This window comes from Nothoprocta perdicaria, unplaced genomic scaffold (assembly GCF_003342845.1).
Source record: "Nothoprocta perdicaria isolate Ctin4 unplaced genomic scaffold, notPer1 scaffold_176, whole genome shotgun sequence".
Taxonomy (NCBI): domain Eukaryota; kingdom Metazoa; phylum Chordata; class Aves; order Tinamiformes; family Tinamidae; genus Nothoprocta; species Nothoprocta perdicaria.
The window spans coordinates 832,183-853,998 of record NW_020454938.1 but is presented as its reverse complement, the minus strand read 5'-3'; the positions used below and the strand labels follow the sequence as shown (position 1 = coordinate 853,998).

The following is a 21,816-nucleotide window of genomic DNA, read 5'->3' as shown; positions in this document are numbered from 1 at the left end:
TTAGCAACACAGCAAGGTGACACATGTCCAGGATGCTGCGGCCACAGGGACGAGCCCTCCTCCCTGCCCATGCTCACCCAGCTCCTGGTGTCCCCGAGCTACCACGGGCTGCAGGTGACAACGTGGCTGCCTGTACAGACACCCTCTAGCTGCTGTGTGCGCCAAGAGCTGCGGTTACCTCGAGCCTGAAGCGTGCTGGGGAATCTCGGTCGCTTTATCCCGTATAAACGCCCTGCCAGGTGGGTGGGAAACGCGTCTTCTCCGCAGGAGCTGTCTGCACGTCAGGGCTTCTAGAGCCGYGTAAGCTCCAGCTTCGCTGCCAGGGCTCAGCGCCTCTCTTGCCAACCCCGGGGCCAGGCTGAGCGCGAGATCCCCATCTCCATCTCTCGCCAACCCCAGGGCCAGGCTGATTCCTGTCTCCATCACTCGCCAGGGGCAGGAGCGGGCGCTCCGCTAACGGAGCGGGTCCGGCTGGGACGCGCTGCCCTCACCCTGGCTCCAGCTCCATCTCGCAGCGCTGCAGCAGCCCGGACCCTTGTGCCAGGCGCCCTGTCACCATCCCCACCCCAGCACAGGAGGCCGAGCAGCTCCCTGCACCCCCGGACACAGCCAGGTCTGTCCCGGCAGGACAGAGCTCAGTGCAGAGGCAGCGCCAGCCCCCGGGGAGCCCTGCACCGAGGCTGCCAGGCACCAGGATGGCCACAGCGCAGCTTGGAGCACTGCTGGCACCTCCAGTCCTTGCAGGTGCACGAACCAAGTCAAAGGGCTAAGTCTGCACTGTCCAAGCGCAAGTCACATCTGCCTCCAGGGCTGTGCACATCTTCGCTCTTGCCAGAGCACAAGTGCTTTCCCAAAAGGATGCACTCGAGGGGGGAAAAATGGCTTAAGGTGTTGAGTGGGCCATTCCAGACCTGGTCACACACTCCTGTGGAACACTGGCCTTTCCACTCTAGGGCTGACTGGGTCAAGAGCTGAGACCTAAAGGAAGGTGCCAAAGTCRAAGCACTTCCTTCCCTGTTCACCTTGTCCTACATCAGGGAAACAGCCTCTTTTGCTCCCTGCTGGCAGAGATCTCCTTGCATCAGCCCAGAACTTTTTACTCCTCAGTTTGCTCATTTTAAACCAAGCTCAAGGCAAACTTGCCTGCAAAGCCAGCAAAGTATCTGTGAAAGCCGCAGCGACTCGGTGGCTGTCCGGGAACAGCAGAGACAGGTCCAAGACTCGGGAGCGGACAGGCCACCATGGCACTGCCACCATCTCCCTGCTCTCATGGCGCTGCCACGCTGGTGCCCACCACTGCCCTCTCGCAGGGCGATGTCCCCAAAGCCCTGCCTGACGGTCACGCAGCCTCTGCAACTGCCCGCAGCCCCTTCCAGCACCGCAGGCCAGGAGGCAGCAGCCATAAAATGAGCCCRGAGGCAGAACAGGCCCAATCCTGCAACAGGGAAGACTAAGGCACAGACCAGGGAGACATCTCGCCCTGAGCCATTTAGCAGAACTTTAAGGAAGCATTAAAATGCCCACACCAATCTCCCYATATCCACATTTTTAGCATCTCTCCCACACCAAAAACTCCAGGAGTCGGAGCAGGCCCGGAGAGCCGCTGGCTTTGGCGAGGAGCGGGCGCTGTGAAGGTCTGACACCACCGGAGCTGCTGCTGGAGCAGCGTTTCGGGGCGCTGCTGGGCAGCGGACGAGGCCGGCCGTGGCTGCAGGCTCCTGATGTGCCCGTCCTGCCCGGGACCCCCGGCACGGAGCCGGCGGCCGTGCCCAGAGCCCGCGCGGCMGCCGCCAACGAAACCGCCGCGCAGCCAATGCCGCGAAGAAGATTACAACAAATACCAACTAATGATACAGCTGTCAAGACAGATTAGACCGCACAGTGTAAAAAATTGCAGGGCTGTTTAGTCACAACAATATAAGATTAATTTATCAATAGAGCTTATGTGGCACTGGAGAGATAGCAAATTGAATAAGTGAATCTTTTCTACACCTTGCACAAGGGTGGATTCGCTGGCCTGATGGGCGCAAGGGCCTGAGCACCTGCAAGGACCCACAAGGTCCTCCTTGGAGACACCCCAAGGAGGCTGGGGTCCGTCTATGGCAGGATCCCCAAACCCCCGAGCACCCCATGCACGGACACCAGCCAGGCACACACGGTAGGCAAAGAGTTGGACTCAACTCTGTCTGCTCACACAGGGGCTTCCTCCTGGAAACGCACAGCTGCAAAGGGGAACTGCTGAACCTGGATGCCCAGAAGCTGCTGGTGCAGGCAGATATTCCCAACAAGCCTCCTTACACTTGCCCAGGTCCATCGCTGCATGATCCAGATTGCACCATATCCCTGTTAACGCCTGTCCCAKATACAGCACGCACCTTCCAGCACACACAACAGAAGACACGAACCACAGGGCTTGTCCCTGTAAAAATCCACGTGAAAACAGGCTCAGCCACTTCCACCCTTTCTGCTCTTAGGCCCTGGCAGCTCCAGGCAACATTGCTGACCTGAGAACCTCTCTCATGGTTCCCCAAAGAGCAACAAGCCATGCAGCAGGTCCATAGGAAGCACTTCCTTCCCATCCTGCAGCAACTACCCAAAACCTCCAAGCATCCTGGTGGGACAATAGCATTGGAGCCCTCTCGTGCACTGTCACCCAAGGGTTAAAGATGTGCAAGTAAATAAATAGCTGCAGTGATAATAAGGCACAGTTTTGATCTGTGAAGGTGAGAGCACAGCAGCAGCCGCCAAAACGAAGGAAGTGCCCGTTTCTATAAATATTGAAATCCGGTAATTATCATCATTAGAACTAGTTGTGATTTATCCGTAGCTCCATCCCCACAAGTAAGAATGGCATTTATTTGCCACAATTAGAACAGCTAAAAATATCCCCTGAACCTTGCCTGGTTCCGCCCTGTCCCCTTGGGCAATCCAGCCTGGGGGATGAGGGCACAATTGAGCACTGACCCAAAGGATCCACACATCTGCTCCAGGCCCAACCACTYCTGCTGCAGCGAGTCTCGGCTACATCCGCTTGCCTTTCTGCTCAGCTCCATCTCAACCCTGCTAGCTCCGGATCTCATCCTTTCAGACATCCAAAGACAGGATTTTCCAAGAAAGCCTGGATGCCTGTCACAGGTACCAAGCAATGAGCTGTCCTGCCTTGCCTCTGCAAGATGACCYGCGAGGCCATCATCTCTCAAGAAGACCTCAAGCATGCTGGTGGCCTCCTCCCTGTCACCCTATCAGYCCTTCAGTAGTGACTAGATGTTTTCCAATTTTTTTTTGTTTGTTTTTCCAAAGTTTCCAAAGTTCCAAAAGTTTTTCCAACTTTTTTTCCAGCTGCTGGCCCACTACACCTGCCAGCACATGGTGAGATATTGCACRAGGCACCACCGAGGTGGCCACGACTGCCACGTTCACCATGGAGTCACCAGAGCTCTTTGCTCTCTCCTTCCCAGCTGAGCACACAACCCAGGGCAGAAAACCCCCCATGGGGTGGCCCAAGCTACCCAGGCTGATTTCCTTGTGCTTTGGCCAGACTCACTCCAAGACACAAGAGTTTCCTGAGGAAACATGCCCAGCTCCCTCCATGAGGGATGTTCTTTCAGACAGTCATGCTGATTTTTTTCCCGTTTATTCAGTAATATCCACAAAAGACCATGAAATCGGGAGCTTGGCGCCGCGCCGCTGTGAGGSCAACGAGGTGCCCAGACCGGGCAGCAGCCAGTGCTGGCTCTGTAAAACGGCTCACACTGCTCCAATATCCACCCACGACCCCGCTGGACAACCACCTGCTGCTCCTCGAAGCTCCTTCACCCTTGGGAGCTCCTCATCCAGCCTCGGCGCAGGGCAACGCGACTCCTCCAGCCTCCGGTCTCTTTCCCCTCTCTCGCCTCTGAATTCCGGGCAGTTTGTCGAGATCCCTGCAGCGAGGTGCCTCGATCCAAGGCCATGTTCCCAGCTCTCCAAACAAGCCACTTTGCGGCTCTGCTCCATCCCTGCCCTCTCCCTCCTGCCCAAACACAGCCCTGTGCTATTTGCTTAGGGCCCTAAGCCAGTTTTCAGTCCATTTGGCAGTGTCATATCCAAGGCAAACTGAACTAATTTTAAGAGTAAGATTTGGCGAGGCACTATATCAAATGCTTTGCTAAATCCAAATATATTAGGATTTCCACATTCTGCTCAGCCACTAATTTTGCGATTCCATCAAAAAGAAAAAGCAATCAGGTTTGTCTGGCAAGATTTATTCTTTCTAAATCCCTGCTGTTATTGCTCATGCTTTCCTTATCCTCTAGTGCTTCTCTTCCTTAATACTGCAGGACTGGAAATGTTTGCTGGAAATTTATTTTTGCAATTTATATGGATTTTTTAAAATCTGCCTCTGCTCTCCTCCGCTGCCCCCTGTCTTCTCTATTGCTACTAAGGTGCCTGTGCTGTCACCATGCACATCTCCTGCTCCAACCTCCTTCCAAGGCCTGACTAGGGCAGCATCCTAGCTCACCATTAATAGGCAATGGAATATGGACAAAAATCCTCACAGAAAAAAAAAAGGACATTTCTTTACTGACAACATGAAAAAGGACCAAATACTCAACTACACTCATTCAGTCCAGGCAGGCTCACAGGACATTGTCCACACGTTCCCACCCACCATACAGCACATCTAAAATGTCCATGAGTAGTGCAAGACATTCARTACAAGAAAAAATAAAATAAAAATATCCCAAGCAGTGCAAGGCCACAGGGCAGGAACTGGARAGGACAACAGTTTCACCAGTATCTTAGAGCACACGTGCAACCTGCCCCACACAAGCCCAAGGTGCTGAGCGCCACGAGCAGCATGACACAGACACGCCAGCTCCAAGAGCCTCCCCAAAGCCTCTGCTCACATGCAAGGGAACAGAGCCAGAAACCACCAGGGTTTTGTCCAGCCATCCCTATTCCTCTTTTTCTCTCCTTCCCAGTTCCTCCAGCAACCATTTGAGCAATTTATTAACACCTGAAGCAGCCACCCCTCTGCATTACCTTCAGCCATCGTCTCCTGCTGTTATTGGAAGCCTTCTGCCTGATGGCAGCTGCCAGAATCAAGCCACAAATCACACACAGCTCAGTGCCTGGCTGCAGGGCATGCACAGCCTGTGACAGATCAGAGCAAGAAACTCCACGAAATAAAACCCGGATCCCACCGGCAGCTGAGGAGCTCCAGGTTTGCAGAGCAAGGTCAGGAGGAACCGCTGGCCCTTCTGCAGACTCCTGTCTCAGTCGGGACTTTGCCTGAAAGGGGCTTTTCTAGCCCTAGAGCTCAGCTCCAAGAAGCCCCTCTTGCCATGGCCAGACTGGATGGAAAACAGCAGGGAAGAGACTGGAGAGGCCCATGTGAGGAAGGGGAGAGGCTGCCTGGTCAAGGCCCACAGCGATACCTCTCCAGCAGCTTCGGGTACAAAGTGGCATCTGCAAGAGCCCCCTCACTTCACACTTGTATCCTTGGGTTTGGGCTGCATGGAAAYGCTCAGATCCTTCCCAAAAGCACAAGCGGCTGGGGCATCTCCACAAAATGTGGCAGTGCTGGCTCTCTGCCTGCCAAATCACTGCCACAAACACTTACTGTGTGTCATGGAAGGGTGCAGAGGCTGGACCAGCATCTCACCATCCACAGCAGCCCTTTCCAGGGTCTCCATCCTGTACCGTGCTGCAGAGCACRGCAGCCAGAGCTCCCTTCATTCCTCCTAGGCTGCTCTTCCCTTACTGAATCTCTGCAAGGACAACCCATCCCAAGCTCCTGCATCATTTTGCTCTGTGGGGAGCYAAGCAGAAGTCTGTAAATTCTACGTGCACGCGGCAGCTTTGCCAGGAATCCCATCCCCAAATGCTCCAGCGACTCCAGTCTGCTTCTCACTGCACATCATCCACTGGGTGCAAGGCTGACCTCCACCAAAGAGGGGCCCAAGAGCTCATCCATTTCAAGGGAGCATTCCCTCCTGTTCAGCAGGAAGGAAAGGCAATACTGCTCCAGCATGGCTATTGTCTGCTCGCTAAGTCCTCAGAGTTGGTATTTTGCAAACCAAATATCAGCTAGCAGCCAAACCTCGTGGCTCGGAGCAGGTTTGTGTTGCCCCTCAGGAGCCCRTATCCACACACCTCGCCTGCCCATGGCAGACCAGGATCCCGGGGAGCACCGAGGACAGGAGAGCGCGCCGGCCCTCGCAGGCTTTGGGGCCCTCACACAGCGCAGCGAGGTGCAAGTTACAGACACAGTTCATGCCGAGGAGCCAATCCCACCCTGTGCTCAGCTTCCTACGTGTCCTGCAGCGACCTGACCTAGCAGACACTTGCCASGTGCCCATTTGCTAACCTGGAGTCACCCACAAAGAGGACAAGGCACAGAACCAGGGCTCAACAACATGCACCTGCACCTCCAACCTGCCCAAATTCACCTAACAGCTGCCTGTGACCATAAGGACACTCAGCCTGGGCACTCAGCTGGGTGCCCAGCTGGCCGCAGAGCAGGGACAACAGCCCAAGGGACTTTGGACTGCATCCAAAGGGACAATGACCTTCCCGGCAGCCAGGATGCCCATCACCAGCCCCTGGGGGCAAGTGAGTCACACACCAACCATGGGGAGGGATTAAGGAGCCCCAGTGCAGCCACCACGGCCTCCACGTCCCCAGGCTGGGCCCACCGGGGTCCCCTTCCCCGTCCCCTGCAGGACGGCCCTGCCACAGCCGGGGATTTACGGCAGCAGCAGCAGGCGGCTGCCCAGAGGGCACGGGATTTACAGGGAAGGGCCYGTGCCAGAGGAGCCGGAGCAAAGCAGGGGGGATTTATGGGGTCAGCAGCAGTTTACACAGCAGGTAGCACTGCGGAGGTGAAGATTTACGGGAGGCAGGGGAGGAGGGCTCCTTTTGGCATCTGTTAGGAAACACGGGCTGCTCTCCTCTAATTCCAAGGCCCAGGAGAGGCACGGGGGGCAGGTGGTTTCTTGACAAACCTTCTTCCACAGCTCAGCAGGCATTAGGAACCCTCCACATCCTCAGCTGTGCTCTAAGGGCTTTTACTTGGCCACAGCACCCTCAATGTCCATGAGAGCATCCCCAGTCCCACTGGCTGTTCCTAGACAGACACACACAGCTCTAACTTGCTCTTTTCCACCATTCCCTTCCAGCCTGTACCCAACTGCAGGGCTGAGCAGCTGGTAAGGAGCGACAAGGGGTGACAGTCACCTGCATTTGCAGGTAGTCCAGAGCTTCTACCTCACAGCTTTGCTCTTTGTGCCRGCTTGTAGCAGAGCTGAAGCAGGAGCTGGGTTAGGAGCAGCCCAGGTAGAAGCAGCACCCACACCATGACATGGCCCTGGGACAGAGGACCTGGCACCCCAGCAGGATGATGCCCACGCCTCATGTGCTCCTCCTGCAGAGACCTCAGGAACCWGGCCAGAGATGCCACCCTGAGGCCACGTGTGCATTTTTAGGAAAGGACACAGGCCCTAAAAGGTCAGTTTGAAGATTTCACCRAGACAGCCACTGCTCAGCAGGAAAAGCAGCTTCCAGAGGAAAAGAAAAACTCAGGGTCACATTCAGTCCCCAAGGAATTCTCAGGCCTGTTTTGTAACAGTCTCCAGAGGCTGGTCCTAGCAGGGCCCAACAAGGAGGGATTCGCACGCCAGGCCCACACTAATAACCTGCTCACCCAGTGCAGGCGCTGGAGACACCGGCTCCACGCCRCCAGGCAGGTACTCGAGCTCAGGGCCACATTTCCTCTTCTCACATATTTGTGAGGCAAAACTCAATTTGCTGGGATCAGGAACCTGTAAGTCTCCATAGGGAGACTAACTCCCATGCAGAGCTGCCAGTGCAGTCAGCGTCTGCAGTGCCACACACCCCTAATGCATACAGGGCAAGGCTTCACCCAGCCAACTCCAACACCATCTCCCCCCTTTCTGCAGCTGGGCTCCAGACAGATGCACACAAGCAGGAGACTCGTGCTTAACCAATGCAATACTTTGGAGGAACCCCAAATCCACTGCACCCCTACAATGAGCATCCCAACATTGCAAGAAGCCTGGGGATTACTAGCAAAGGAAGGGAAAGGAAGGGAGCACTGAGACACATCCATGAAAGGATGGATGTGCTGCCCAGCCCTGGCTTGGAATAAATAAGATGAGAATAAGGCTGTTAGTAGCCTACACAAGGCACGAGAAGTTTCTCTCTCTCAACCTGGAGTGATGGCAGCTTTTCAGTGCCGACAGATTATGAGTCATAGTGGGTAATATCCTATCCGTAATAGTCAGTTATGGGTAACACAAGGGCCCAGAGAAGTTCCCATCCATCACAAACGAGAGCTCGCCCTGAGCACAGCCTGCCCAGCACTGCAGCTCCTCGGCAGCCGCTACCCAGCAGAGACACGGCCAGACACCAGCACCCCAACACTATGACACCGTCCACACACATCTCCATGTGTATGAGCCCTCCACGCAGCCCGACTCGCTCCTCTCACCTGTCAATGACTCTGAAGTGGCTGTTTCAGTAGATATTTAGTCTGGTTTCCTACATGCAAACTGCACCATTTTGTCAGGGACAGATCCTGAGCAGGAAGTCACAGGGCTCCCCATACATGGGTTCCCTGGCACCCTGAGCTGAGACAGGAGCAGAAACACCCGTTTCTGGCTCCAGCAGGACAGGACAAGCTCTCCAACAGCCTGCTTGCTGCCGCAGACYCTCCTTAAACCCATCACCCTCATCACTGGCAACACAGGCACCTGGACTAAGCAGAAAATCTCTCTTCCCTGCCTAAGACTTGTGAACATGGCAATGCCCAACCCTCAAGAGGGCCCTAGGGACAGYGTGGACATCATTTTTCCATTTTATATTTGCAATTTTTAACTGCCAAGGTCAAGTTTGCTCATATACCTTCAGAGAGCAGAGTMCTCCCCACTCGCATTATGAACACAGCCACCCTTAGCAACACAGAGCACCTATGGAGAGCTGATTTTTTCCCCGGAGGATCCCTGGGAACAAGGAGGAAGAGACCTCCACACGCCAAGCCTGGCCACGCTGCTCCTTGCACAGCCCTGCGACACTTCCCAGCACGCAGGGAGTGCTCCACATCCCTTGCAGCAAGTCCAGCTCGGCAGCAGCTCCCACCTCCTCACATCCAGGGTCCATCCACGTGGCCGGATGCTCTGAACAGGGAGCTGCTGCAGGGACAGCTGCCGTGGTGGCCAGCAAAGAGCCCGCGTGCCCTTCACCCAACGCACAGGCAGCCGCTGCCCCCACCTGCTACCCCAAACTTTGACTAAGGCTCAGGAGGATCTTTGCCTTTATAAATCTCTGCCTTTTAATGATGGCTTCAAGGCTCAGAGAAAAAAAAAAAAAAAAAAAAAGGTCCATTAAACTCACTGAATAACTTAATGGGGCAGAGAGAATCCATTTCAAAGCTACCCCGGGCTATTTTCCTCTGGAGCTAAAGCCTGAATAAGCAAAAAGGAAAAATTAAAACTGTACAGTGCTTTGCCAATAAATAACCCCCAGCGCAATGTGCTCGCAGGCAGGCCCCCATTTGCCGAGACAAGGGGACGCAGCTCGGGTGCCGAACACCTCCCGGTGCAGGGGCCACCACCCCGGGCAGCAGTGACCTCCTGCCACCGCAGCGGSCTCTCCCCTTCCCCACATCCCGCACGGACACGCCTAGACCCAGTGCACTTCCCAATCCCTGTGCTCCGAGCACATCCCTTCCTTGTCCACTCCTCTGCCTCCTTTCTCCAAGCTCTCCCACCTACTTGTGCCTCTCACAGCCCTGTCTCCTCCTCCTTTCACTGGAAAGGCTCCAGTTTGGTTCCTCTCTGCCACTGCTCCCACCAGCCAGAAGTCCAGGCTGTACGAGCTCCATTAAAAGACAAAACAAAACAAAAACCCCACAGCGAGGAAAAAAACCACGCATCCCTGTTTGTAAATGTTGATCCCGCTAGACACAGTTTGTTTACTATTTAATATTTAAAGATGTTAATTAAGTCTCTGAATAAATAAACCCATTCTAGCAGCTCCTCTCTGGGGCGGGGGATCCTTCCCCCACAGCCCGGGCAGCCMGTGCAGGCAGGTGCCACCGCTGTCCCTCCCGTGTCCCCATCCTCTCCCCAGAGAGGATGTGGGAAGGGGATGGAATGGSGGTGGGATGGGATATGGGATGAGGACAGGGTGGGAGGGCAAGGACCCTGCCCCTCCAGGACCTCCAGGCTTCTTCGAGCTGGKCAAAGGAGGGACGTGGGGCAGGCAGAGGGGGGTGCCAGCCCCCAGTGCCACCTCCATGCCCACCCAGCAGCACCCAGGCCAGTTTCCCAAGGYTCTGCAAGGCAGCAGTGCCTGGTCTTCCCCCAGCAGCAAGTCCTAGCGCTGCCTACATCTCAGCAGGGTGCTCCCTGAAAAGGCACTAATGTCTTAGCTCACAGGGAAGAAAAAGAAAGTAAAACAGGCTGCTCTGCTCAGTTATCCTACCAGGATATTTCTAGATTGATTGGTTGCTACTGAAGCTGGTGGAGCACCAGATGCCACCTGCCCCCTCCTTTTGCTATTTGTGGTTAGATGCCTCATGCAAGAGCCTATCTGCAATCAAACCCAAAACTACAAGCAGGCCTAGTGGCCAGGCTCAGCCTGGGACACCAGGGGACACAGCTACAACACGCCCAGGACAGCATGGACAGAGTAAGGCGCAGACACCAGTTCCCAGGTTCCCGGAGAGCTTCCTGGAGGGAAGAGCAGGGCAGACCCTCGCGGGACTGTCCCCCTCAGCTCACTGACCCCCACCACAGGACTTGGAGGACACAAGTCACCAGACGCCTCAGAAGGGCAACCCAAGGCACTTCCTACCTAAGAGGCCAACATCTCCACTGCTTCTTCCCCAGGCAGCTCCACTTCTGTCCCAAGGAGCACCCCAGCTGCCTTCCCCCTTTATCACCTCCAAAACCCCGGCACCTACCCCCCTCCAAGTGCTCCTGGGGTAACCGCACTCGGGCCAGAGACACAGAGGAGCTGATGAGCTCTCACCTGATGCCTCTTCAGCCCCCTCAGTCTCCAGCTGAAACAAATTCAAATCAATAACCCTGTAGACACCAAGCTCCACAGAGCTCCCCTTCATGCAGATGGGACAGACCCCSCTGGCTCTCTGCCCCCACAGGATGTTAGGCTATGTACACGCTCCCCAAGCTCAAGTTTTGATGTTCCCAAGAAGGAACATCTTCCTTGGGAACACGTGGCATCCTCAGGTCCGGGTCCCACTGAACTTTACGTGTGCCCAGGGCTGGTTGCCAGCAGCACCAAGTGACTTGGTGGGTTTCAGCTCACATTCCAGGGGACAGATGTTGGCTGGGAGAGGCAGGGATGAGGCAGCCACAGCTGGAATCAGCATCTCAGAACCAACAGAACCAGTCAGAAATGACAATGCCACAAAAATGTATTTTAGGGCAGAGGACTAGAGAAAAGACCTAAAGCAGCCCCTATTCAACCCAGAAAGACTCCCAACAGCAGCAGGTGATATCATCAGCACCCTACGCCTGGCCAGAGAGCAGGTAGGACCCCTGCCCACCCCAGCTCCCCCACACTCACCTCCCCACTGTCACCCCCACACCTGAGCACCCTGTGCCACCTGGGTGAGATCTCACTGCTGCCCGAGTGGCTGCACACAGGGACACAGCTGAGCACACACACAACTCGTGACAGGAGCTGCCTTTCCCAGGAAGCACCAGCACTCACACCTCTGATGTCCGCGTGCTCCTGTTAAGAGTCTGTGCTGCTCCCATGTGGCTTCCCACTGTTTGGAGAGAGCTGGAAGAGACGCAGGGCCCAGCGAGCCCCCCAAACCCCCTGCCAGCACCCCCCGTCCTGTGTGGGCTGCCCCCCCGGAGGCTCCTTCCCAGCTTCTCAGCTTCAACCACTCGGACTTTTTTGGTTAAAGAAGCTGCTTTGCTTTCTATTTTGGCAGACTGATGTGAGGAGAATGGAAAAACAGCGGAGATGGCACGTGCTGGAGGGGAGGGATGGGATGGGCACGGCTGCTCGCGCTCCATTGTTTCCCAAACGGGAGCACGGGGTGGCACTTGGAGGAAAGCCGGCAGTGCACATGGCGCTGGCTTCTCCGTCTCCTTTCCAACTGCTACGTCACATGAAAACAAGCTAAAAATACAGCACATACTTTCCTAGAGCTGCTCTTCCAAGCAAGCAAGGGTGGGAATTGCACGCGGGTATTAGACAAAAGGGACCATAGCCAGGACTCGCGGTCAGGGATGGGATGGGACAGGGCAACACATGGAAAATGGAGAAATGCAAGGATGCTTGGACTGGGTTGTCTCCCCAGGGAGCCTGGCACACTCCAGAGRGCCCATCCAGAGCCTCCTCCTGCCAAACCTGGTGGCTCTGCACCCACAACGCCAAGAGGYCCCAAAGGTACCTGCCCTCCATGGCATCTACAGCAGCAAGTGGCCAGGGACACTGGCTGGCACAGCCTTGGCAAAGGGATGGGGCGTAGTGAAAACTAAAGGTACATTTAGAAAGAAATTCCACATCATTCCTGGCCTCGTTTTCTCAGAGACACCGAAACAATTTGATCTGACTCTCATTTACCCCAAGCAAGGTTGTAGTGTGGCCAACTATGACGCTGATTTTCCTCAGAGTTCAGGACAAGCCCYGCACGAACCTCTTCACTCCTCAAGTCCTCTGCAGAGCTGAGGGCTCTCCCACCTTGGAAGCGATGGCCAAGGAACCTTCCAAAGGGAGTGCACCGGGACAGGAAAAAAGGGCATTTAATCTTACTTTCTTCAAATGAGATCACACTCAGSCCTTACATGACTGAGTGATATCACAGCTCCTCTTCTAACTGGCATTTGCCACCCACAAAGCCCGCCCTCCCTGTCACTGAGGCCCAGGAACCCCCTTTGCCACTGCATTGCAGAATCATGGGGTGTCACAGCCCTTCCAGCAGGAAGGCAGCACCTGGCAGAGAAATAACCAGCTCTCCTTTTGACCAGCCTGGAGAGCCGAGGAGGAGACACCAGCCCATAAGCTGCACATGCTGCAGGGCTGCCCCCCTTCCCATCAGCASCAGCCTTTTCTCCATCTTGCACTAGGCTCTGCTCTCTATTTACCCCCCCAGCAAAGGGTGCATGATCTCCTTAACCCTCCAGCCTYCATCCACCCCCTGCAGCAAAGGGTTAATTGAAGAAGTGAAGAGCACTGCATCCAGAAGAGCTCTCAGCCTGGCCTAGGACCTCTTGCCACCACATCCTCCATTTCCCTGGGGATACCTCTTATGTGGCCTGGTGTAACAGGATAGGCAGGTTCCCTACACACCTGGTGTTTCCCTAAAACCTACTTGGGGCTGGCCTGAAGGGGCTCTTTCCCTGCCACACTGCTCACACTGCTGCTCTGTGTCTCCTTCTTCCCACCAGTAAAATGGACGTAACTGAGAGGGTCACCTGCAGCTTGTCCCCACACTGCTCCTATCCAGGGCATCTCCCCAGCACTTCAAAGGAACAAGCAGCATTTCCCCCCAGTGCCATCTCTGCCTTTCTGGGCTGGCACCTGCCAAGAACCTTCAGAGCCCCTCAGTTCACAGACCTGCTGAGGCTGTAGCACTTGTGACACTGATGTTATCACTGGTCAGCAGACAGCAGGGGAGTACACCGACCTCATCCCATTTACTAGGACAAGAGCACCGTAACCCAGCCCCAAATCCCATCCCAGAGAAGCACCCAAYGCCACAGGGCGTCAGCTCAGGCCAGGTAGCAGCCACCTGCCCAGATGTCAGGCAGGAGAGGGACAGCAAGGACTACAGCAGCAGCAGCACCATCCCAAAGCAAGAGCTCTTCMCACGTGCCAGCATCCTGCAGTCTAACAGCAAGCACAGAGACCAGGTCCTGGTCCCTCGCAAGGGACATGCCCATCAGCCGGGGCACCCTGGCAGCCAGGGCGGCCGCACCGCGCTGCAACCCAGGGCTATTCCGCAGCTCCGGCCTCGGCATTCCCAGCGCCAGCGGGGCCGTCTGGTGCAGCCGCTTGCCCTCTAGCGGCTCAACCACGATAGGAAGCAGGAGGAGAAAAGGCTCGAGGAGCGAAGAGAAGGCTCCTGGCCAGTCCTACCTGGGTGCAGGGCACCCAGTGCAGCAGGGTCAGGGCTGGAGAGCATCGGCCAGGCTGGGGGCAGCACTCTGGGGACAGACTTGGGTTTGGCAGGGGGGACACAACACTCTTGTGAATCTTCTTGCGTGCAAACGCTCTGGCACAGATGGCCTCTCTTTGGACCAGCCTCGCRCCACGAGGGGAGACAGATGAACACAAGGGAGAGCCCAGCACGGTCACCGTCCTCGGGCATTGCAGCTCGGAGTGGGGTGGAGGCTGCCAAGTTCCCCAGGGACTCACAGCAGCCAAGCATGGCTTCTGGTTGTCACCATATCCTTTTACACAGGGCACAAAGATCTGCTGTAACCCTCCAGTCACCTCCCTGTACCCTGCAAGGTACAGCCCTGTGAAGGACCCTGCTTGTCCCTCTGCTTGCCTGGAGCAGATCTGCAGAGCAGAGGACAGAGCAAGGAAGAGGGGAGGAGGAAGGAGCAATTTTCCTTCTGCTCAAGCTAACGGCAGCCACCACAGTAACTGCAGCCCTGGAGTAGAAACTTATGCGACGAGCATCACCTTCATCCTCCCCAGCTGCACATTTCCACTCTGCACCCCTTGGGCGCAGGGCAGCCATCACCATACTGTGCAGCCTGGCTTGGGGACAAGTTTTCATGGTAAGAGGCAGTAGACTGATACAAGGTACTTAGAAAGCATACAACTCCCTTCCTCATAAATAAATGCAGGAAAAGCTCAAAAATCACTGTTTCACAGCATCTAGAAAATACACTACACAGGTGACTTACAAACATTAATGCTTCATCAGTCCACTTCATTGATCCACTTCCCACTGGACTGTAGCTCCCCATGAGTAAGTGAAGTCAAATCTAATGGCAAACTAGCAGAGGACATCTAGCATTTAACCCTACTGTGAGCAGGACAAGCCCAAGTGYTGCCTTATGCTTTCGGGTCCTACAAAGTGCTAACACATGGGGGATCCCCATGAGATCCATTTTGGCAAGAGCCACACACCCTGTCATTTCAGGGTGCCCAGAGTCATAGACCTTTGGTTGGACACAAAGAACTTGCTCAGTTAAAGCACGTAGCACGCTAGCGGACAAGGGCAGACCCAGAGAATTGTCTGTTACTGAGCTCTAAGGTACCTCAGCAATTGGCGATACATCTCCAAACCTTAAAGAGAAGAGCAAAAAAAGTTTTTTTTTCTAGGTCTCTTCCTTCCCAYCTCTGCTTCTCTCCTCAAACAGCAATGAAACACCTGGACACCATTAGCAACACGCCTACCCCACATCTCCCACCCCAGAGAGCCAAGGCAGAAGGTAGAACTGACCTAGACTCCTGAGCCCCAGCAGAAGACAAAGCTGAGGAGATATCATGTTCACCCTGAAGGCAAACCAGGCTCCAGCTGCCAGCCCACCAGCCACACTCTCAGACCTTCTATCCGAGTGACAGCTGAAGCCTGAGGTTCAGCTCACCAGGAAAAGCAACAGGCACGCAGGGCACGTGGGCACAGCGCTGCGAGCTCCCAGTGGAGATCAAGATCTGTCCCTCCCCAGAGCAATACGTGACATGGGCAAGCAGCAGAGGATCAGGCTGGTGTGGAGACACAGCTGGGCTTGGGGGCACTTGGGGATATGGGGCTGGATCAGACAAGCAGGGGGCAGAGAGACCAGCACAGATTTTGGCACAAGAAGGCAGGTGACTCAACCCAGCAGGAATCTAGTTTCAGAGACAATGTGGGGCTGTAACTCTTGGGTGCCCAATGCCTTCTGCTCTGTGTGAGCCCAGCCAAGGCTGAGCTGACACTCAGCACGAGCACAACTTTCACAGACCCTTTTACTCTACCCATGTGTGTGTGTGTGTATATATATATATATACACACGTATACACACACACAGAGCCCTGAAGGCTGCAAAAATACTATAGGTCCCAGAAGTCCCATGGTAGAAAAGTACTTGCCTCCAGTATCTCTAAGCAAAGTGCAACACCATAAGAGCATGACATGGACACAACAGCAAGGACAGCACAAGGAGCACTGGATACCTCAGGTCAAATTCAGCATTTCTTCTTCACTTAAGCCATGCAGCATTTCCCATGGACCCAATTCTCTGGCTAAAGAGGAAACTGAACCAGGACACACAGAACCAGCTCTCCTGGCTTAAAACAAGTCTTAGGACAACAAGCATCTCAACCCACCTCCCCACCCAAAACACCTTTACACCTTCTCCTGCCCCACAGCCTTGCCTCTGCCATGGTGACAAGCTTTGAGACAGCCACTCTGCAAAAACAAGACTTATGCAAAACAATCTGTGTTGAATTAAGGACCTTTTGAATGGGCTCTGCAGCAGCCAAAACCTCAGGGAGCAGGAGAAGGGAGGAGCGGAGGGATGGGAAGCTTTGGGAACGCGCGGCCCATCATCACCAGAGTGAAGCAGCCCACAAGGGGCCCAGCGCAGGAGCAGCAGGACAYGCTCCAGCGTCAGTGATGAGTCGCCCAGCTCAACAAAGCCCTGGTGTTGACATCCCTCTGGGGCTCCCTCGGGAGGATTCAAGGATMCCCCTCGCCAGCAGCCCGCTCTTCGGCGTCCCCCTTCTCCACAAGCTCCTGGCTCCCATACAGCGAGTGGGAGCTGGAGCTGCCACTTGCTCCCCACAGCGCAAGGCCACCCTGCTCCAAGGCAGCTCTCCCACTCCCTGCCGGGCCCACGTCCCCCAGCATGGTGCACGATCACCTCGCGGAGCGGCCGACATCCCCAGGGCTGCTGCAACAGAGCCGCAGAGCTAGTGACGGGGTTGCCCTTCTTGGGAGGACTCCACTGTTCCCCACAGTGGGTCTGGATAAGGGGCTCAAGGCAGGCGGAGCGCCTGTCTCGGGGAGCCTCCCTACGCCCATGGAGCGCRGGGTGAGGGGCAGGACACTTTCCTGGCAGCCTCTCGGCAGCGCCATGGCAACAGCGGAGGAGTGGGGAGGCCCAGATGGCCGACTCCTCCGTCCGCCCTTGCCCACACGCACTGCGCCCGAGCCCTTCCCACGCTGCCAGCAGGTAACGTCCCAAACACACACGGCACCTAGGCACGCGGCCTGGCCCCCTCAGCCACCCAAGGGCCAAAGGTCCCGTCAGACACCCACATTACTCCATTTGGCATCATTTGTAGGGGACAGAGCCAAGGCACGAAGGTCCGAGCTGCTTGGGACATGGATCCTCCAGTCAGCTCCCAGGGATCAGGAGGGTTTGAGTTGCAGAACTGTAGGTATGAAGGGTACAAGACTCTTCTCCCTACACCTCCCAACTCATGCTCCCATGGATGCCTACCCAGTAGGACCCAGATCCTCATTCAGCATCTGGAGCTATGGGTCAGGAATGCTCCTCAAAAACATCGGCACAGAGGTTGCCAACAGCTGGAGCAGACTGCAGCACTGACTTCACATCCAGAGGTGATACGGGGGTGAAGCTTGGGGGTCCCCTTGCCAAGTCACACTTGGCTGGGGACCAAGCAAAGGCCACTAAGCCACCCCATTGCACAAAAAGTCAATGCTGCAAATCTGCCCCAAGTCCATGGCCAGCTGGTCCAGCTCTCCTAGGTCATGAGGCTGCAGTCCAGCAGCAAGACCRCGTGCTGAGGCCCAACCCAGAGTCTCTGCCAGACAGGACCCCAGCAGACTGCATGAGTGTCCACAGACACATCCCTGGAGATTCAATCTAAAATTGGATATGTTACTAGGAATGCTGGGGATGGGCAGAGGGACACCAGCCAACCAAACACCCTCCTCCATCTCATGGCAGGAATCTCCTGCCCTTTCCCTGCTTCACTATTAACCTTTTGCTGCCTGGACTTACACAAAGGTTGAGAGACATCTCATCCCCAGCACCCTCAGGGGTACAACAATTGTGTGATGCCACCTCTTTGGAAACCTCCTGGGCCTGCAGCAGGTCCCCTGGGCCTGCAGCAGGTCCCCAATACAGACACAACAGTGCCTGGTGGGGTGGCAAGAGGATGCTTCATAGCAGTGACAGGCCACAGGGCAACCAGCCCAAGGCTCACAGAAACACTCAGGTCCAGGACTGCACAGCTACCACTACCGTGATGCCAGTGCTCCCAGAGCTGCACACTGCCCAGGGAGCTTTARTGCCATAAGACAGCAAAGCATCACAGCTAGGCCTAGCTCATCCTCCTTTACCTTTACCTGACTGGATGAGGATCCAGTCAGGGGAAGCCACACATCCAGGCAAGCATTCTCCCAGCAAGCAGATTCTCAGGTGCCACATATCCAAAAGAAGGCATCCAAGTCCAGGTCCTTCCTGATGGGTAACTCCCCTATTTAGCTATGGGAAGACTAAAACCCTCCAAGACCGAGTGCTGCTCAACAGACTGGCTCTGCTGGATCCCTTGAGACAGAAGAGGAAGTCAAGCAGTCCTGCCTCCGACATGGGCCTCCCTCCATGCTTCTCTACTCAACCTTYTGCACAACACCAGTTCATTGCCTGGCTCAACCTTCATATTTCCAGGCACTGAGCTGAAGATATCAGCTGGCCTTGTACTACCCAACAGCTACCACAGGCAGGTCTCCTCACCCCACACCTGCATCTAGGAACTCTGCTCTAATACCTACTGGACAGCATGAGGCATCCAATGGCTTACACCAAGCTGAAGACCTTCCCAGATGGGGTGGTCTGACCTGGAGCGATTTGGTAGTCTTTCCCTTTGGGCTTGCCAAGACAAATATGCCCACCAAGCAGGCTTATTGCTCCTTCTCTGCCATCCTATTCTCCTTCTTGACTCTCCTCACAGCCCCCAAGCTTTCTCCTCAGCACCACCCAGACCAGCACCAGCCCCCAAGGTAGGTAGTGCTCTCTGTGTTGAACTCAGCTTTTGGACTCAGTAGGCCCCACAGAACCTCCAGGGGTTTCAGCACTGTGTGTCCCACCTTCACTTTCCCTGGYTGCAGAAGATGAGGGACAGAAGACATTTCAGGAGCAGGGACCACTATATCCTCACAAGGCCTACAGGGAAGACCCACCCCAGGCTGGTCCTGATGAGATACAGAGAGGGAGATGTCTCTACTCATCCTCCATCCCAAGGCACAAGCATCTTTRTCCACTCACTGTCCACAAATGAGGCAAGCTGCCTGAAGAAGCAAAGCCCTGGTGAGCTTGGCAAGTAGGAGGAAGCTCCATTCAGCAYAGAGCTGAATCAAATGCAGACACTGGGCATGAATCATCAGCAGCCAGGGCGGGCTTCAACACACCCCTCACCCAGCACCTACAAGGTGGGTCCAGCAAGGAGAGGCCTGAGGACCTAAAGCCACCTGACACCAAAGCACAAGCACTAGTTCAAGCCTAGCTCAGACGGCAGAGCCACCCTCCCTGGCCTTGATGCTCAAAATGTCCCCACAGATCTCCACAGGAAAGTTGTCACTCACATTGTTTCARTCCCTTGGGGCTCACCTTGGCCAGGTGTCCACCTTGCATTTGGACAGCAGAGCCTGGGGAGGTGCATGTGAGGCAGGTGGGAGGGCCAGGGAGGTCAAAAACACTTTGCTCTAGGAGAAAGAAATACGTATGGCATCTAGCAAGAACCAACACCCTCTCCCTATTCCTCAACTTAAGAGAATCTCTTTTTACAAAAATTACCTAACACGCCTATTTCTGGAGGTGAGAAGGTCTCCTTCTCCCCACAAACCTTTTTTTCCTGACTGCTTATCACCATTTTTTCAATTTCCAAGCAGTAAAGACATTTTCTGGGCTCACATAACCATATCTCTCCCAGCAGGTCAGCTAGATACGTGCATCTGAAAACACACACTCATGCTGACTGCTCCTGAGCCTTTCACAGCCTTCCCCAAGCACCCAGTCAAACAAAGGGTTAAAACAAAACCACAACAAACAGCAAGCAGGGGAGAAAACACACAAGTTCCTCCGACTTTCTTAGCATCACCTACGTCCCTCCACCATCACAGGAGAGAAAAAGGCAAAAAAAAAAAAAAAGGCAAGAATACCCCAGCACGGGCAATGCAGAATAAATACAGGGCATTTGGAAGGAGAACATTACAGTAGTTTCACATTTACTTTCCCCATTGCTGCTGGGTTTGCAGGGCAGGTTTGCTGGCAAGGCATTTGCTGAGAAATGCTCTYCCCAAGCACTGCACAAACCTGTAAGCAACCAGGGAAAGGAGATCCAGGGATCTTCAGCCAGCAAAGGCGACAAGCAAAGCTGCGATGGAGCCACTGCAATTACTCCATGGCTGTGCTGCAATTGCACAGTGACCAGATACGACCGCCTCGGGAAAGGACCAAGCAAAGCACTCTGCCTCCATGCAACTGTGCAGTCGAGGTGAAAAATAAATAAATAACCCTCCATTACTCATTTCAAACCTTGCTGCATTTAACTGCCACAATAAAGGATTCCACCTCTTCTCCGCTGAACTCCCACTGGCAACTTGCTCAGGGGGCTACATTTCCCTAAATGCTCACATTTCAATTAGCATTAGAATAATGAAATGGCTCAGAGTCATCTCACCCAAAAAAGCGTACTGGAAAAGAGAGAGCAGAGATTGGAAATGAGGGTTTTTCCACACACACACACACACACACACACCACAGCGTGATGGATTCAAGAGGAGGAAATATATTCCTTTCTCAACTCCACGCTGATGAGATTAACATGAGCTTTGCTAACCGCGTCTCCAAACAAGGATAATGCAACTTCAAGTTGATTTTCCAGATAAACAAGCATGCAAACAAACGCAAAGTGCTCAACTAAAAATATCTCCCTGCTCCCGTTCTTCTCCCCACCACCACCACCCTGAGATGAAAACACACAAGCCCAGCGCAGTACCAGGAGTCAGCTGGAAAATTATAACAATGAGAGTTAAATAAGCTACTTAAGGGACAGCTCTCACTGTCCTATTTTTCCCTCCTCCCTCAACAAGGAGAAACCGCAGATTCMCAGATACACGCAGCCAGGGCAGAGAAGGGAGGATTTTGTGTGGGGGAATGAGAAAAAACAGCATTCTAATCGGATCCAAAGTCTCAAAAAAAGAGCAAGCAGCTCAGAACTTGCTTTTCTTGCCCAATTTGGGTATATGTGGATGCGGTGTTCTCCTCCTCCCTTCGCAGAAGCAAATAGTTAAAGGAAACAGCAGCTTTAGCATCTTTGCCTGCTGCGCTCTCCTGCTAAGGAATTAAATCCCATTTACTTTATTTCTCACAAGCCTTGGCCAAACTGTTGCTGGGCGCTTCGTTTTTTATTTTTTTTCCTCCTCGTCTCTCGGATGGGGCACAGGAAAAACCCGGTGCGCATCCTGGGCACCGTAAACAAGGCTGAGCAACGCCAGGGAGCAGCGCAAGGCTGAGGGCACCTGAGCTCGGCTCAGCTCGGCTGGCGACCGCGACCCAGCACCCGCGGGCAGAGCCCACTTACATCGAAGTGATGTTCCTTGAGATGTCCGTGATATTGATGCTCGTGTTGCCATTGCTGCTGCCTGAATCCTGCCCTTCCAAGAGAGGGAAGAGGTTCCCATCATCCGGCTTCTTGCAATTGATGTCTGTCTTGCTGCAAAGACAATTAGCAGGGCAAGCCAGCACCGAAAGCAGATAGTCTCCCCAAATGCTCCAGAGCAAAAATACCCTCCAGAAAGTGCACTTGGTAGGGCAAAGAGAGACATCCATCTCCGATTGCTGCTTCTAAAAAAGAGGAGG

General features: G+C 54.6%; 1 protein-coding gene across 2 annotated transcripts in view; it reads right to left on the bottom strand.

Annotated features, from left to right (window-relative positions):
- The window catches only part of NTRK3 (neurotrophic receptor tyrosine kinase 3), a 207,045-nt gene extending 185,235 nt beyond the window's left edge, over positions 1 to 21,810 (bottom strand). For both annotated transcript variants that reach the window (XM_026036300.1, XM_026036301.1), the window contains exon 1: positions 21,539 to 21,810. In XM_026036300.1, coding sequence (XP_025892085.1) covers positions 21,539 to 21,786 — 248 coding nt within the window. In that variant the 5' untranslated portion in view covers positions 21,787 to 21,810. The remainder of the gene's footprint in view (positions 1 to 21,538) is intronic.
- Between the last annotated feature and the right edge of the window lie 6 nt (positions 21,811 to 21,816).